At 42.7% G+C, this 19325-nt stretch overlaps 1 protein-coding gene across 14 annotated transcripts in view; it reads right to left on the minus strand.

Moving 5' to 3' along the window:
* LOC121554724 (actin-binding LIM protein 2) overlaps positions 1-19325 on the minus strand; it is a 123544-nt gene that overhangs the window by 13707 nt on the left and 90512 nt on the right. For 4 of the 14 annotated variants that reach the window (XM_041868438.1, XM_041868440.1, XM_041868437.1 and 1 more), the window contains 10 exons: positions 16669-16812; positions 15243-15275; positions 14677-14794; positions 13726-14055; positions 13140-13220; positions 8578-8679; positions 3800-3856; positions 2274-2311; positions 1989-2103; positions 1775-1833 (listed from right to left, as the gene is read on the minus strand). In XM_041868438.1, coding sequence (XP_041724372.1) covers positions 1775-1833; positions 1989-2103; positions 2274-2311; positions 3800-3856; positions 8578-8679; positions 13140-13220; positions 13726-14055; positions 14677-14794; positions 15243-15275; positions 16669-16812 — 1077 coding nt within the window. The remainder of the gene's footprint in view (positions 1-1774; positions 1834-1988; positions 2104-2273; positions 2312-3799; positions 3857-8577; positions 8680-13139; positions 13221-13725; positions 14056-14676; positions 14795-15242; positions 15276-16668; positions 16813-19325) is intronic. The other 10 variants (XM_041868442.1, XM_041868439.1, XM_041868448.1 and 7 more) reach the window with 8 other exon arrangements.

The raw sequence follows: 19325 nt of genomic DNA on the forward strand, positions 1-19325 counted from the left end.
TGTAGCTGAGTGCATTCCTTCTGGTTTGGTTCAGGCCTCAGTCTCATTGTAACTGGATTTCTGGGGTTTAAACATGTGAAGGATTTCTCAGTGTGGGAGCGAGAGACAGAACGAGAGAGAGAGAGATAGAGAAGAAAACGGAGACCTTCAGAGTAACAACTGCTCCATTCTCAGCGCGGCAAATAAATGCAACCTCTCTCCATAGCCATACATTGTCTCTCTGTCTCAGCTGCCACAGGCACTGTAACAGCCAATCAGGTTGCAGAATGAATGTCTTCAGTGTAGCATGCTACTGCGGTCTGATAGGGTCCACATTTCACCCTAAACTCAGACTTTCAGCTGTTTCACCCCTCTTGTCTAGCCGACCACCATCCAACAACAAACAAATATAAGCAGCGATAACACATCATTAAGGTTAGACTAAATAGTCCCGTGTAGCTCAGTTGGTAGAGCATGGCGCTTGCAACGCCAGGGTTGTGGGTTCGTTTCCCACGGGGGACCAGTATGAAAATGTATGCACTCACTAACTGTAAGTCGTTCTGGATAAGAGCGTCTGCTAAATATGTAAAATGTAAATACACTTTTTCTGCTACAGTCCAGTGTCTGTGGAGGGAGTGTTAACGAGTGATAGGCCTACATGGAATCTGATAGGAAAGCTGTAAAACATGATTTCCCAGTCCAAAAGAACTCTGTAGAAGTGAGAAAAACACCCAACCTTCCTGTCTTGATAAGTCAAGGGCTGTGTGTCAATACACTGAAACTGCTTCCTATCCTTGTCTCCTTCCCTTGAATACAGTTGATACCTCAAAAGACTGGATAGGTTTACATCTATTGCTTTCGCCTATCATAAGGCAGCTAGATCGGTGAGGGAGGAGAGGACACAAGGACACGAGGAGAGGAAACCAGTTCAACTATTGAAACGCAGCAGAATATAGCCTCTTTTTGACATGAACTTCACTGTCCCTCGGCCATAACTCACTCCCACCGCTCGGTGACAGAAAAGGCGATGAACATTTACTAAACACTACCACCTGGTGGTTAAATCAATCACTACACCCAGCTGGCACCTCCTCCACACAGCAATCAGCGCGGCACCTTGTTTAATGAGCGGCGAGCTGAGAGGCCTACAGACCAATCACTGATCCCTCTTTAATGGAGCTCTAATCTTTAGCACGCTTGGCTAAGCCCGTTGGTATGGTGGTAGACACACCTCATTTCCATTTACGAGCGAGTTTTCCAGTACCTCACGGAGCTCTGAGCTTTCTGTAAGACGGCCAAGTCAGAATCAAACGCCTGCCCAGGATATAACTGACTGTCCCCCTGCCAAGGGCTCCCCCCTCTCCACCCCTTGTCTCCTCCAGAATCAGAGAGGCCAAAACTACATCCCCTCCACCCTCTTGTTGGAGCTTAGTTTAATTGGAGAATCGCATTGTGTCATTGGGGTCCATATGTGAGGCCACCTGGTGCAAGTGTGTGTGTTTGTGTGTGTGTTAGGATGCCTTTCTCTGAGGGAGAGAGAGACAGTGTACATGACTTGTTGTGATGATGGCCCTCGAGATGCTAAATGAGCCAATGGCAGTCAGATGTGAACCTGTTGAACCAGTGTCACACGTGCTACAGTATTTTCAGTAGTACAGGAAAATGGACTACGTGCGCCTTTGTAGAACATACTACACAACCAAGTAAGAGGTTGTAACTGGATGATTCTGTATAGTCTCTGGCACTTTCTCATTGCAGCCTCTGTTCATTATGGTGTGCGTGTGTGAGAACTCACCTTGTATATGCCGTTTCTTCCATATCCTGGCAGGGAAGCAGACTTACTGTAGGGGAAGTCTGGAAGGAACGAAACAATATCTAAGTCATCATAAAGACTCTTTGGCTACTTTTTCAACCTGATGTCAGTCAAGTCAGCATTGAACAGTGATTGGCTACTCATTGGTGGAGGCCATGCCAGTCAAGTAAGGGTTGACCACTGATTGGCTACTCACTGGGCAGAGAGGCGTCAGTGGGCAGGCTGCAGGTGGACTTCCTGGGGTCCAGCAGGTCCTCTGGGAGGGGCTGGCCATCTATCTCACTCTTCAAGATCATCCAACTGGTCCTCGTCTACACAGAGAGATAGACAGCTTTGTAGTGAATAACCATGTTTTGTTTTTTTAAGAACAGTCTCAACAGTCAATTATTGCAGGATATCCAAGGATGGATTGACGTGTAGGTGTGTGGGCAAGGGGATGGATATACAGACAGACAGACAGACAGACACACAGACACCTCACCTTGACGTCGTCTCCTTCTTGCCAGGACGTTCTAGAGGCTGTAAAACAGTCATACAGTATGTAACAAACCATACTCCTGATGTTACTAATGCAGAACACGTCACATCACAGTTACTGTATCACACATCTACATCCGTTTACCAGCTACAGTCCAGCATGCTACACAGACTGCATCCTATAATAAATCAACTAGACACTGTGACATCATCATCATGAGACAGCCTGTCGAGGATCTCCAAATGGGCCATGCAACACTTACTGCTTTAAAACAAAAGTGACACAGTCAACAGCAACAACCCTAGTCACAGTACTGTTGTATAATTAACTATCACAGTGTATAGTATGTATTCAACTATTGCTATATAGTATGCTGTTAGTGTTAGGGAAATAGTGTATTTTTTGGTGCAGACAAACGTCACACGCAAATGCATTCTATTGATCATAAGCGCATGTCTGTTTGTATATATTCTATCTAAACTGAAGACAGTTAACTCATAAATTGTGAGAAATATGTTATGATTAAGTTGTCATATTTCATATATATTGTAGATCTTATAGGCCTATAATGGTCCATCGTGTGACACAGAAGATAAGAGATTATACAGCACATACATTAATTTATTCAAAGGGATTTTGGTCATCTATTTGAAATACACTCACACGCATATAAAAAAAACATCTAAACACGAAACATAAACGTGACAAAGACACAAAGGGTTAAGTGGAACAAAAAGTGACCAAGACACCATCAGCACCACAACACCAAGTGATTCATGTCCTCGACCAATCACAATGGACACACAACAACATGATCAGGTCACATATACTACTAGAACCAATGAGCTGCTGAGATGAGTATGGACAAGCATGGAGGGATGAGCAGAAACGAACATAATCCTAAAGGTGTGATAAATATAAAGCGTAATATGGCCACTTGTGTTTTCCATGTCAGGCTTTTGACTCAGGCAACAATGAATTGCAGTGTACAGTACGAACACATTCTTCACAAAAGAATGCTACAGTACACAAGGTTGCGGTGTATGTGGCTACAAAGGACATTGGGAACAAAAAGGTTCATAACCTCTTGAGTGTGGAAAGTCACTATTTCAGATGCCTGGGTGACACATCTGAGATAAGACCAGTTTAATTGTAAAATCTCCACCCACTATAGTTGCAGTAACAAGGCACTCAAAGGTAAATGTGGACTCCGTAGTACTCTGTTGCCTGAGTTGCTGACGCCTTTCCAATATAAAAAGACTGGAGATCGGTCAGTCACTTGAAAACATTGGGCCTAGGAAGAGGACATGAGTAGGAGGAAGTTGCCCTATAGACACTGATCTTAGGTCAGTTTGATGCTTTCCCGCCTAATGGTTAGAGTTAGGATCGTGGATAGGAAAGCTGATCCTATATCTGTGCCTACGGGCAACTTCTACCCGGAGCGTTTGGGACAGGCGACATGCGACACATCGTGCAGAGACCAGACCAGGAAATTAAACCAGGAAGTAAAGGAGAAGAGATGACTGTACCATGCTGCTTGTAGATAGGGGGTTTTCTATAGATATTATCTATCTTGACCTTAGTCTCTGAAGATGAGAGGAGGAGAGGCAGAAAGAGAAATGAAAGAAGCCCAGGATGAGAGAAAGATAGAGAGAGAGAGAGAGACAGAGAGAGAGAGAGAGAGAGAGAGAGAGAGAGAGAGAGAGAGAGAGAGAGAGAGAGAGAGAGAGACAGAGAGAGAGAGAGAGAGAGAGAGAGAGAGACAGAGAGAGAGAGACAGAGAGAGAGAGACAGAGAGAGAGAGACAGAGAGAGAGAGAGAGATACACATAGACAGAGAGAGAGAGCGCATGAGTTAGCAGTTATTGAGAGATGGAATAGTCTGAGAAGCAGCAGAAGGAGAGGGGCAGCATACTTTGTTTGATCCAATGCAAGACATAATATATTTGTATTATAACTGGCAAGACAGGGTATTATCTCCAAAAAATCATCACTTATTGTCATTATTCATGCAACACACAGGAAAACATGTCATCTTGATCCAGTCCTATGGTAATGTGAAGCAGACACCCAGTTGGACATCCCCAGAACAACGATAATTGTTGATCGATGTTGTATCCAACGATACATTTACTCAAGTTTTCCAAGAGTCATAAATAATAGAAATCTTCATATATTTCCCTCTTATTACAACACATCATTAATTATTGCATTTAGAGCAAAAACACAAATAAGCATACAGTTGAAGTCGGAAGTTTACATACACCTTAGCCAAATACATTTAAACTCAGTTTTTCACAATTCCTGACATTTAATCCTAGTAAAAATTCCCTGTCTTAGGTCAGTTAGGATCACCACTTTATTTTAAGAATGTGAAATGTCAGAATAATAGTGGAGACAATGATTTATTTAAGCTTTTATTTATTTCATCACATTCCCAGTGGGTCAGAAGTTTACATACACTCAATTAGTATTTGGTAGCATTGCCTTTAAATTGTTTAACTTGGGTCAAATGTTTCGGATAGCCTTCCACAAGCTTCCCACAATAAGTTGGGTGAATTTTGGCCCATTCGTCCTGACAGAGCTGGTGTAACTGAGTCAGGTTTGTAGGCCTCCTTGCTCGCACACGCTTTTTCAGTTCTGCCCACAAATTTTCTATAGGATTGAGGTCAGGGCTTTGTGATGGCCACTCCAATACCTTGACTTTGTTGTCCTTAAGCCATTTTGTCACAACTTTGGAAGTATGCTTGGGGTCATTGTCCATTTGGAAGACCCATTTGCGACCAAGCTTTTTTGTCCATTTGGAAGACCCATTTGTGACCAAGCTTTAACTTCCTGACTGATGTCTTGAGATGTTGCCTCAATATATCCACATAATTTTCCTTTCTCATGATGCCATCTATTTTGTGAAGTGCACCAGCCTCCTGCAGCAAAGCACCCGCACAGCATGATGCTGCCACCCCCGTGCTTCACGGTTGGGATGGTGTTCTTCGGCTTGCAAGCAATCCCCTTTTTCCTCCAAACATAACATTTCTCCAAAAAGTACGATCTTTGTCCCCATGTGCAGTTGCAAACCGTAGTCTGGCTTTTCTATGGCGGTTTTGGAGCAGTGACTTCTTCCTTGCTGAGCCGCCTTTCAGGTTATGTCGATATAGGACTTGTTTTACTGTGGATATAGATACTTTTGTACCTGTTTCCTCCAGCATCTTCACAAGGTCCTTTGCTGTTGTTCTGGGATTGATTTGCACTTTTCGCATCAAAGTACATTCATCTCTAGGAGACAGAACGCGTCTCCTTCCTGAGCGGTATGACGGCTACGTGGTCCCATGGTATTTATACTTGCGTACTATTGTTTGTACAGATGAACGTGGTACCTTCAGGCGTTTGGAAATTGCTCCCAAGGATGAACCAGACTCCCATGATGTCAAGCAAAGAGGCACTGAGTTTGAAGGTAGGCCTTGAAATACATCCACAGGTACACCTCCAATTGACTCAAATGATGTCAATTAGCCTATCAGAAGCTTCTAAAGCCATGACATCATTGTCTGGAATTTTCCAAGCTGTTTAAAGGCACAGTCAAGTTAGTGCATGTAAACTTCTGACACACTGGAATTGTGATACGGTGAATTATAAGTGAAATAATCTGTCTGTAAACAATTGATGGAAAAATTACTTGTGTCATGCACAAAGTAGAAGTACTAACCGACAGAAATGTGTGGAGTGGTTGAAAAACGAGTTTTAATGACTCCAAGTGTATGTAAACTTCTGATTTCAACTGTATGAAATAATAAATTAAAGGGCAAATGATTAAATTAAATAATTGTGCTAGTGACTCTTTTTATACATAATATAATTGACACATTATGTCTGTCCTAAGCTGATCCAATCCATTTAACTTTCACTGGACCCAAACACAATTGTGTTAGATAGCAACAATACATTAACTACACTCAGCTCTTTTTAGGATAAATGACTCATGAAATACAACACATGTGGGTCATTTTATGCCCTGTTTCAGTCACTGCCAGCAACAGGGAATTATACACATATAAAAGCCATCAATACAATGGTTACAAAACACATTAACTTTGCTTTGTTCGTTTATTTATGTCAACTCCATCCAAGTATGGGGACTTTTCCATGTGGGTGATTGACACTGTAATAGTGAATGGAAATAATGACGATGGATCAAAAGGGGCTTTTCACTAGAAAAGTCAAAGTTATGTCCAATACTATATACTGTAAACTGTTAACACTTATCAAAGGATGGTTGACAGAGTATGATACAGGGTCATAGACTTAGTTAGACTTCTCATCTTTGTATCTGTCCCATTTTGGCGTCTGTGACAGCAGACGCTCCATTTTAAAGTAGTCAATATCTTCTTCTACTAGTTCTATGAGTTGGTAAACAAACTGTAAGGGTGCAAACTGCCACCTTGAGTGAGTTGTTTGCACAGGTATAGAGCCAAGGTTGGTGGTTTACTGCCACCTGCAGCTATGGAATGTTTGCTCACCAGACCTGGGTTCAAATTAGGGATGGGCACGGTTAATCGAATATCCGAACAGACGTTAATATTCGATTACTTGAGTGAGTGGGATTGTAGGCCTATTTTAACAATGAAAAAGCTTTGTCTAAATTAAATTATCCTTGTGAAGTTTTTACCTACAAGGATATACCATGACATTTGAAATTCTTAATACATTTTTTATAACGGTGCGTTGAGCTACTGCTGCACATTAAGCCTTCAGGTTGCCCTGACGTCAGTATGCTGTTTTCCCCCCCACTTCAAATAGCAATTACAGGCGCTCACCTAACAGAGTTTCCACAATACCTGAAACAGATCAATGCAAAACACTCACCAGAAAAACGTTTTCTAACAGAATCAGTTCTATCATTGCGATAAACTTATCTTTCACTGTTGCTGCCAAATTACCAGAGAAATTACATTTACATTTTACATTTTAGTCATTTAGCAGACGCTCTTATCCAGAGCGGCTTACAGTTAGTGAGTGCATACATTATATATTTTTTACTTTTTTCATACTGGCCCCCCGTGGAGAGAAAAGCACCCTGTCTGGTGTTTACCTTTGCCATGTGCATTTGCATCATTCTGATTGGTCGAGAATCAAGAGCAATTACATTTGGGGAGGGGGAATTTTGACTATCCAGATACCCCCAAAAATGTTATGATATTATTCAAATAGCACAATTGTTTCAAATGACCATCCCTAGTTCAAATACTATTTCAAATATCTCAATTACTTTCACTTACATTTCGAAGTAAGATATTTTTTATTTGAAAAGACATACTGGAATGTGTTTGGAAATACACTTGGAAAGTTTTGGCATGTATTTGAAAATACTAAAATAAATACACAGAGTATTTTCAAATACAAATAAATACTCCCATGCATTTGAACCCAGGTCCTGGGAGTATTTTAAAGAATGTATTTAGAAATAAGTATTTGAAAATATTTTATAGAAGTTATTTGAAAATAATTTAAAATACTTCCAATAGAAGTACATTATTATATTTAAATAACAAATAATCAAACACATGTATTTGAACCCAGGTCAGGCTCTCACAAGTGTAATTCATTGGCTGATCACTTCTGATGACCTGGATGGAATTACAGTATGTGAACCCATAGGAAGTGGTGACATTTCTCAGTGGCGCTGCCCATGCAGTCTGGTTCTATGTCAGCCATTGATCGTGACATCATAAAAAATTGCTTTGAGTGCAGCAGTTATAATGTGGTTGCATTATAAGAAGATATGATAAGGTTGATACAATTTGTGTGTTACAGTGGGTGAGATTCTAACGAATCTCGATTTACCTGTGAAACTGAAGACACATTCAGATTTAGACAGAACTCAACATATTGTATAGAACAGATCCCAACACAGGATAAAGAAAGAGGAGAGAGAAAGAGAGAGCGTCAGAGAGAAAGATACATTTAGAAAGAGAGGGATAGTGTGACAGATAGAGGGAGGGAAAGTGAGACAGATAGATCTCGAGAGAGGGAGTCAAAGAAGTACTATGGACAGGATAGGTCCGGAAGCAACCCTTTGACATGGATAAAATGCTAACACAGGAAGACAGGGAGAACAGAAAAGGGTTGATCCCAGACATCAGATATACTGTTATTGTATAATGTCCATCCACCTACTTAGATCTGTTACCTAGACAGACCTGGACAGACAAGACAGCAGACAGACGGCATGGTGCAATTGAGAGTGGTCGTGTTGATGGGGTCAAGGGTCACAGGGTCAAAGGTGAGAGGTCAAAGCGAAGTGGCAAACCTACCTGGTACGTGGAAATGCCTGGGAGCAGCCACATAGGTGGAGGAGGGAGATTTGCCGTCAGAATAGGTGGACAAACTGGGGGTACTCCGACCACTTTCACTACCTCCAATGGGGAAAGGAGGGACGGGGAGGGAAGGGGGAGAGCAAGAGTAGTGGACAAAAAAAGGGGGGCAAAGAGGGGAGCAAAGAGTCATGCTGTTGTGCTTACTGGTCAAAGTTTTAACTATGAAGCGGAACCAACATTATTCATTACAATTATCAACTGACTTGATAACCCAACCATTGGTTATTGATAGGGCCATGAGTCTTTCATGACCATTTATCCAGACCAGGAAAAACTCTAGGCCCTTGTTATTGGTACTTGGCTCATGCGATATCAAAAAGCATGAATTAAGCTTATGAGCATCTTATAAAGGCAGAGTGCTCAAAAAAAAAAACAGGTTGGTTAAAGGCTTTACAGTTAATAGCAATGCATTGTGGACACCGATGCCTGCTGAAAAGGGACAATGTCAATATGTTTCTACTTTCAACTGAAAGTGTGTGGGACTGTAATTATGACCACAGTCCATCACAATGCATTGTGTCACACAGGCTGGATGATTAAGTCACTGGCACCTTACAGGCCATAACTAATAAACATCTACATAAGAGAGTTTAAAAGAACAGAGGGTGAGGGGAAAGAAAGGCAAGAAAGAGGAGGAGAAAAAGAGGAGCGAGATTGTTAATTTGATTGAGCACACACGCCTCTCTCGCCTTTGTGGGAGGAACAAAAGGCAGAGTAAAGCCATTTGGATGCAAGAGGATGATGTCATTCTGAAAGAAACACACACGGACACATATACGCACAAGCACGTACACACAAACATACGCGGACAGTCACGCACACGCATGTCTACACACACAGTCATACACATGGACACACACACAAACACACACACTGCCGTTAGTGCAGACCTCAGTGTACAGTCGTGGTCAAAGGTTTTGAGAATGACACAAGTATTGGTCTTCACAAAGTTCGCTGCTTCAGTGTTATGAGATATTTTTGTCAGATGTTACTATGGTATACTGAAGTATAATTACAAGCATTCCATAAGTGTCAAAAGCTTTTATTGACAATTACATTAAGTTTATGCAAAGAGTCAATATTTGCAGTGTTGACTCTTCTTTTTCAAGACCTCTGCAATCCGCCCTGGCATGCTATCAATTAACTTCTGGGCCACATCCTGACTGATGGCAGCCCATTCTTGCATAATCAATGCTTGGAGTTTGTCAGAATTTGTGGGGTTTTGGTTGTCCACCCGCCTCTTGAGGATCAACCACAAGTTCTCAATGGGATTAAGGTCTGGGGAGTTTCCTGGCCATGGACCCAAAATGTCGATGTTTTGTTCCCCGAGCCACTTAGTTATCACTTTTACCTTATGGCAAGGTGCTCCATCATGCTGGAAAAGGCATTGGTCGTCACCAAACTGTTCTTGGATGGTTGGGAGAAGTTGCTTTCGGAGGATGTGTTGGTACCATTCTTTATTCATGACTGTGTTCTTAGGCAAAATTGTGAGTGAGCCCACTCCCTCGGCTGAGAAGCAACCCCACACATGAATGGTCTCAGGATGCTTTACTATTGGCATGACACAGGACTGATGGTAGCGCTCACCTTGTCTTCTCCGGACAAGGTGTTTTCCGGATACCCCAAACAATCGGAAAATTACTTTACCCCAGTCCTCAGCAGTCCAATCCCTGTACCTTTTGCAGATTATCAGTATGTCCCTGATGTTTTTCCTGGAGAGAAGTGGCTTCTTTGCTGCCCTTCTTGACACCAGGCCATCCTCCAAAAGTCTTCGTCTCACTGTGCATGCAGATGCACTCACACCAGCCTGCTGCCATTCCTGAGCAAGCTCTGCACTGGTGGTGCCCCGATCCCGCAGCTGAATCATCTTTAGGAGACGGTCCTGGCGCTTGCTGGACTTTCTTGGGTGCCCTGACGCCTTCTTCACAACAATTGAACCTCTCTCCTTGAAGTTCTTGATGGTCCAATAAATGGTTGATTTAGGTGCAATCTTACTAGCAGCAATATCCTTGCCTGTGAAGCCCTTTTTGTGCACAGCAATGATGACGGCACGTGTTCCCTTGCAGGTAACCATGATTAACAGAGGAAGAACAATGATTTCAAGCACCACCCTCCTTTTAAAGCTTCCAGTCTGTTATTCTAACTCAATCAGCATGACAGAGTGATCTCCAGCCTTGTTCTCGTCAACACTCTCACCTGTGTTAACGAGAGAATCACTGACATGATGGCAGCTGATCCTTTTGTGGCAGGGCTGAAATGCAGTGGAAATGTTTTTTGGGGATGAAGTTCATTTTCATGGCAAAGAGGGACTTTGCAATTAATTGCAATTCATCTGCTCACTCTTCATGACATTCTGGAGTATATGCAAATTGCCATCATCAAAACTGAGGCAGCAGACTTTGTGAAAATTAGTATTGTGTAATTCTCAAAACTTTTGACCACAACTGTATTTGCAGGGCAGCTCCTCCACACATCTGGAGCTGAGGCAGGACACTGAGCCCGGAGGAGAGGTGGGGTGAGGGGGGGGGGGTTTGAAGTATGACCCTCAGCGACGTCATAAAGAGACTTAGCTTATCTCAGAATAAGAATCTACTAACAAATGGTAGCAATTCATAATTCAAGAAATAATCATCATGTACTGATAATAACTCTTACATTGGATACAGTTGTCATTGCATCATTCACATCAATTCATCGAGTGGATTTTCTTTCTGTCATTGCCTTATCCCTCTGACTCATTTCTACCTCACTTTTCTTCCATTCGTCTTCAAAATGAAATTAAATGAAATGTTAATTACATTCAATGACCTCTTATCTCTCTCACACACTGCCTGCCTCTATCACCCATTAATAGTGTTGAAACCAAACATCTAAGCCACTTGCGTACTTGTGAGGGATAATTATCCACAAACACAATCATTTAAACAAGACTCCAGAGAGAACCTGATAGTTCATTAAACCCAAACCAGTGCATAGAAACAAACTCTCTTTCACGCTGTGTTAGGAACCGCTTGAGCCCAGTGTGTGTGTGTGTGTGTGTGTGTGTGTGTGTGCTTGTGCGTGTTTGTATGCAGAACGACGTGCCACTGCAACTGGCAACCAGACCCCAAATTACAGCACCATCACTCCACCACTCCTCTCCTCCCTTTCATTCCCTCATTCCTCCACTCCTCTCTTTCATCTTGGCTCGCTGAGAAATTTACTTTCCATCTCTCCGCCTTTCATGGAAAAACCACCAAACCCTGGACTGCGTGTTCTGATTTACAGTACTAAAGCTCCGGTGAAACCTCATCTCTCTCTATCTCTCTTTCCTACTTTTTTCACTCGTTCTCAAGGCTCTTTCCCCCTCCAACCTCTTTACACGGGGAGTTCAACGTTCATTACTCTCTACCTCTCATTTCCCCCTCTCTTCCACCCTCTTTTACTCTCTCCCGCTTCCTAACTCATGAGGCTTGATATTATCAGCCCAAAAAGCTGTGACGTCCACCCAGTTATCTCCAGTGACCCAATGAGTTACAATCTCTAAAAGCCCTGCGGCATAAGTCAGCCCGACATTGAGACGAGTATCATGGTGTGTCTCCAGCGATAAAACTCGTAAATCTGGCTGATAGTAAAAAGAGCTGATGGGTATCTAAGGAGGCCTTCGTGGTTTGGCTGACTTTGTCTGCTGAGGCTTAGGAGAAGCATGTAGCTGAGTGATCGCTTTTTCGTATCTCTTCCCTGAGGGAAACTGGATGTGACTCATGATAAAACGTAGGCCTACTCCCACACACGTGTATTTGTCAAGGTTTCAGTCGAGTTGACTTCGGTCAAACACATTTATTCATTGCTCGCAGATACTGTATGTGACTTATCATGTGGTTCCAAACTAAACCGCAGACCGACATATTTAACTAGAATACTGTAAACCCCCCAAACTCATATCTCCCTGTCAGCAACCCTCCCACAACCATGTAAACAACCACCTGCAGTTTCACCCACTCACTCCATACACAACCACCATCTGATACCAAAGGTTTAAAGGGCTGAAAGACACTGAATAACAACAGTCAACTTTAAGGCAAGGCATGGTTCCCAAAATAACAACAACAACAACAACAACAACAAACACTAACAGGCAATCCATTTCATGTCAAGGACAAGCCAACAGTTCAGGTTACAAGTACAACACTTGCATCCCACCAAACATAGAAACATAAAATAAGGAAGTCATCCACCATCTTCTCCCCGAATATCAATATATCCCCATGTCAAGTATAACTGAAATACAAATAGTATATCGAACATATCCACAATTACAGTAGGTTCCCATGCAAAACAACAAGACTAAGACAACCTGAAGACAAAAAATTGAAACTTCCACAGACAATAGAAAGGGCGGGCAGAAACAAACTTAAGGGGTCCCAACACACAGCCTTGATGCACACCAAGAAAATCCAGCATTACGCTAAGAGAAAGAGAAACAGAAAGATAGAGACAAGGGGGGTCTGGTGCGTTACCGTAACTGTGAGGAGGTAAATTGAGATGTAGGGACGTCTTAGGTTTAGATTCAGGTGGTAGTAGGGGGTCCTGTTTGAGGCCTAGGGGGGGTGAAGGAGGGGGAGAGGGGGGAGACGAAGCACAAGGAGGTGGTTTGACACGTCACACCTGTGTGGGTAGGGGAATTCTCGCGTAGGCAGAGGGGTACAATTGAACCCCACGGGTGTGCAGAAAAATTGTGTCGAAAAATTGTACTTATGGTAACTCTGATCGGGGGTTGTGGGGGTGCTAACAATAGAGAAACAATAGGCATTTATCCTATGTAAAACTGTCAAACCAACACCAGCAGAAACCATGCAGATATTGTGGGAAACACAGAACACACAAATGTAATACCAGTAGGTCTAAAACAGTAATTGTGGGACTCGTTGGGTGCCATTGTTTATTTAACTATCGATTAGTTCATACACAGCCGGGGTTGGGGGACATGCAGTGTAATCACTGCAGAGCCGGGAACAGGTCTAGTCTAAAGCTGACACTGCAATCCACACCAGCGGACCCATGGTTCCAGGACAGCGTGCTAGGGACTAGGGAGGGACTAGCTACCTCTGAAGTAGGGCACATAGTTGTGCTGCTGGAGCATGGCCAGGGTGGTGGGATTGAGGGGCAGAGGAGAGTTTCTGCCCCCAGGAGAGACTCTGCCCCTGGGAGAGATTCTGCCAGGCACTGTCATCCCCCCAGGTATTTGCAGCGCCCCAGGGTACTTGCGAGGTAGGCCCCCTGAGTAGTGCATGGGGAGGGAGGAGGAGTCCCTAGCCAAGGAGGAGAGGTACTTAGGCCCCCCAGTGTAGGCCGAGGGGTGAGGGAGGGAGCTGGAGTCAAGGGGCTGGCCATCGTATCGATTACCCATTACTTTACTGGCCATATAAAGATCCTCTGTAGGGGAAGATGGTGTATGAGAAGGACAAGATGTTTTTTAGGGCAAAGAGGACACTGTCCATAGTCCTGTCCCATACCCAATAGATAAATACAGTACAGATTATGTGTTAATACCATGTAAAAGTGATGGCATAACCCCCTCATTCAAAGAGAAGCATGGAATAAAAATTCATGAATGTCGGAAAAGCACAATTCTGCAAGGAAAAAAGAACAGGATCTTGGAAAAACATGTGCTCTCTAAAGTAATAGAATTAGCGTGGCAAATCAAGATGACACTTAAATGAGGTTGCACATTTTGGTATATCATGCATATAAAAATTACATCATACACCAGTCAATTCAGGAAGTACACTGAAATTCCAATTGGAATTGGAATGTGGTTTACTTTCTGAATTGACTGGAATTTAAATGGAACTGATCACAACCCCGTCATGCACTATATGCAAATGCTGTATATTATTGACTACATTTGTATATATTATTATATTATAGCAAAATACTATATTCTACTTTTCTATATGTTAACTCTAATATACAACGTTTTCCTATGTGTTCTTTTTTTAAACTACTGCATGCTAGAGGTGAATAGTGAGGGGTGAGGGCTGAGGGGGTACCTACCTGGCCTGCTGTAGTTCTGGGGGGAGCGGGACGGGGTGTATCCTCCATACCTCCCCAGGGAGCTGTTGGAGCTGGGGCTGGAGGGCCTCCTCTGACGGGGAGACTTCTCTCCGTCACCCTGGAAACAAGGACAGGAGGTTATATCATAATGATGTCATACAAGGAGGGAAACTGATGATGTCATGGATGCAGCCAAATACCTAACACGGAACGTTCACACACTCTGCAATCATGGTGGGGTACACTAGCACGGAATCAGAGAGGAATGTGTGCTCCACATCAGATTATGATGAATTCACTGATGTGATTTTAATGATCGGGATCAATCACTTTATAGTGTGCAAATGTCCATGAAAACCACCCTTTTGCGTCAACAAACGCACACAGGCACACACACAGGCGCGCACAGACACACACGCACAGACACACACGCCCACACAGTTCAATTCTAACACACAACCATCAATAACATTTGAGAGGAAACATAAAACAACGTTATGGGGAAACATTGAAATGAGTAATGTCCAGGTGGAGCCCAGTATGAGGTCCAGACTGTGGTATTTTACCTCTGTTGGAGTAGGAGAGAGCAACTGGGGTGACTGCAAATAAAGAGGGGAAGACAGAAGCAGATGAGTAAAAGATTTGGCATGGGCCCTCAGATCCTCAAAAAGTTATATATCTGCACCATTGAGAGCATCTTGACTGGCTGCATCACCGCTTGGTATGGCAACTGCTTGGCATCTGACCGCAAGGCGCTACAGTGCTTACTTAAGTGATAATGCCCGAGAAGCCTGTGTTTGGAGGATATATTGGCACGGGTGTTATTAGAAGGACAGCAAGGTTTATACAAATCTCCGCTGTTGAAAACTAAATGTTAGTCTAAAAGAAATGTGAGATAATGTCTAGATGCTTTTTATAGTGGAGATCAAGTTGATACATTTCATGGCTGGGATGATGAGACAGTGGATTGCGCAGTCAGATGGAACAGAGTAAATAGGCATTTTAGCGTCATAGATTTAGCCGGTGGTAACTTGTGGAATTGACACCGGCTGGAATGCGGTTTTAACCAATATCAGCATTCAGGATTAGACCCACCCATTGTATAAGGCCCAGTACATCACCGGGGCTTAGCTCCCTGCCATCCAGGACCTCTATACCAGGCGTTGTTAGGAAGGCCCTAAAAATTGTCAAAGACTCCAGCTACCCAAGTCCTAACTTCTTCTCTCTGCTACCGCACGGCAAGCGGTACTGATGCACCATCACATACGCTGCTGCTACTTTTTATTATCTATCCTGTTGCCTAGTAACTTTATCTCCATCTATATGTACATTCCTACCTCAATTACCTCATACCCCTGCACATCGACTCGGTACTGGTACCACGTGTATATAGCGAAGTTATCGTTACTCATTGTGTATTTATTATGACTTTTTCTACTACTTCTCTATTTTCTTTCTTTCTGCATTGTTGGGAAGGGCCCATAAGTAAGCATTTCACTTTTAGTCTACACCTGTTGTTTACGATGCATGTGACGAATAAAATTTGATTTGATTTTAGTAAAATTAACTAATATCATATGAGGTAATATGAGTTAATCAAACAAACAGCATGATCTTGACATGTGTTAGGAGTTGGGTTTAATGAATACGACTTGCTTACTTGCTATACCCCTCCCAATGTCTCTAGTTGTGGGAATATTGAGGGAAGGAGGGATACATTCAAAACAATACTAATTAATACTGTTTTGAATGTATGACAAAATCGGCTTTTTGCTTAAGACATTTCAGCCAACTAGGCTGGGAGAGAGCTATGATTCAACTGAGGAAATGAGTTGTAAAACAGGAAGGAAGGATACATTTTCTGCATAAGGCTATATGAGACTGATGGATAAAGGTTAGTTCAGTGGATGGCTTATGGAGGGGGAGAGAGAGAAAGAGAGAGAGAGAGAAAAAGAGAACGCATCTCCCTTGTTCCCTTCCTTGTCCCCTTACATCTCCGTAGTGTCTTTCCTCTGAGGGGTAGCTGACATAGGGAGAGTAGGAGAGCATGTCTGGCCGGTCGATGTCGTAGATAGCCTTGATCTTTGGCAGAGCAGCAAGGTCTTTGTAGTCCAGCATCTCATCTCCTAGTTTGGCCTAGGACACAGAGAAACACATCAATTCAGTACTTTTAACATCAACCACTTTGATAATGAGAAAATTATAATGGTATAGGCAATTCACTCTAGCACAGTTGAAATACTGTAGTCAACTTAGCACAGTCGACAATCAATCAATCAGTCAATTGATTGCATTGCATGCTCTTTGGTGTTTTAGGCTGGATATCTATAAAGCACTTTGTGACAACTGCAATATAAAAAGGGCTTTATATATTTTTGCTGTTGATTTGGTCACAGTGGACAACCCTGGTACTGGAGACCTACAGGATGGGCAGGCTTTTGCTACTGACCATCACTAACACACGTGATTCAACTAATCAACTATTCATCTCGATCTTATGTAATTGATTCAGGAGTGTTAACGCTGGGCTAGAAAAAAACAAATCCCTGCACAGGAGGTTGGTGGCACCTTAATTGGGGAGGACGGGCTCGTGGTAATGGCTGGAGCGGAATAAGTGAAATGGTATCAAATACAGTACCAGTCAAAAGTTTGGACACACCTACTCATTCAAGGGTTATTCTTTATTTTTACTATTTTCTACATTGTAGAATAATATTGAAGACATCAAAACTATGAAGTAACACATATGGAATCATGTAGTAACCAAAGAAGGGTTAAACAAATCAAAATATATTTATATTTGAGATTCTTCAAAGTAGCCACCCTTTGCCTTGATGACAGCTTTGCACACTCTTGGCATTCTCTCAACCAGCTTCATGAGGTAGTCACCTGGAATGCATTTTAATTAACAGGTGTACTTTGTTAAAAGTTAATTTGTGGAATTTCTTTCCTTCTTTAATGCGTTTGAGCCAATCAGTTGTGTTGTGACAAGGTAGGGGTGGTATACAGAAGATAGCCCTATTTGGTAAAAGACCAAGTCCATATTATGGCAAGAACAACTCAAATAAGCAAAGAGAAACGACAGTCCATCATTCCTTTAAGACATGAAGGTCAGTCAATCCGGAAAATGTCAAGAACTTTTAAAGTTTCTTCAAGTGCAGTCACAAAAACCATAAATAAATGCTTCACAGAGTTCAAGTAACAGACACATCTCAACATCAACTGTTCAGAGGAGACTGCGTGAATCAGGCCTTCATGGTCGAATTGCTGCAAAGAAACCACTACTAAAGGACACCAATAAGAAGAAGAGACTTGCTCGGGCCAAGAAACACGAGCAATGGACATTAGACCGGTGGAAATCTGTCCTTTGGTCTGATGAGTCCAAAGTTGACATTTTTGGTTCCAACCGCCATGTCTTTGTGAGACACAGAGTAGGTGAACGGATGATCTCCGCATGTGTGGTTCCCACCGTGAAGCATGGAGGAGGAGGTGTGATGGTGTGGAGGTGCTTTGCTGGTGACACTGTCAATGATTTATTTAGAATTCAAGGCACACTTAACCAGCATGGCTACCACAGCATTCTGCAGCGATACGCCATCCCATCTGGTTTGCGCTTAGTGGGACTATCATTTGTTTTCAACAGGACAATGACCCAACACACCTCCAGGCTGTGTAAGGGCTATTTGACCAAGAAGGAGAGTGATAGAGTGCTGCATCAGATGACCTGGCCTCCACAATCACCCGACCTCAACCCAATTGAGATGGTTTGGGATGAGTTGGACTGCAGAGTGAAGGAAAAGCAGCCAACAAGTGCTCAGCATATGTGGGAACTCCTTCAAGGCTGTTGGAAAAGCATTCCAGGTGAAGCTGGTTGAGAGAATGCCAAGAGTGTGCAAAGCTGTCATCAAGGCAAAGGGTGGCTACTTTGAAGAATCTAAAATCTAAAATATATTTGGATTTGTGTTATTTCATAGTTTTGATGTCTTCACTATTATTCTACAGTCGTGGTCAAACGTTTTGAGAATGACACAAATACTAATTTTCACAAAGTCTGCTGCCTCAGTTTTGATGATGGCAATTTGCATAGAACACAGCCATAAATAAAGAATGGTACCAACACATCCTCCGAGAGCAACTTCTCAAAGAACAGTTTGCTGACAACCAATGCCTTTTCCAGCCTGATGGAGCACCTTGCCATAAGGCAAAAGTGATAACTAAGTGGCTCGGGGAACAAAACATCGACATTTTGGGTCCATGGCCAGGAAACTCCCCAGACCTTAATCCCATTGAGAACTTGTGGTCGATCCTCAAGAGGCGGGTGGACAAACAAAAACCCACAAATTCTGACAAACTCCAAGCATTGATTATGCAAGAATGGGCTGCCATCAGTCAGAATGTGGCCCAGAAGTTAATTGACAGCATGCCAGGGCGGATTGCAGAGGTCTTGTAAAAGAAGGGTCAACACTGCAAATATTGACTCTTTGCATAAACTTCATGTAATCGTCAATAAAAGCCTTTGACACTTATGGAATGCTTGTAATTATACTTCAGTATACCATAGTAACATCTGACAAAAATATCTCATAACACTGAAGCAGCGAACTTTGTGAAGACCAATACTTGTGTCATTCTCAAAACATTTGACCACG

The sequence above is a fragment of the Coregonus clupeaformis genome, chromosome 19, assembly GCF_020615455.1.
Source record: "Coregonus clupeaformis isolate EN_2021a chromosome 19, ASM2061545v1, whole genome shotgun sequence".
Taxonomy (NCBI): domain Eukaryota; kingdom Metazoa; phylum Chordata; class Actinopteri; order Salmoniformes; family Salmonidae; genus Coregonus; species Coregonus clupeaformis.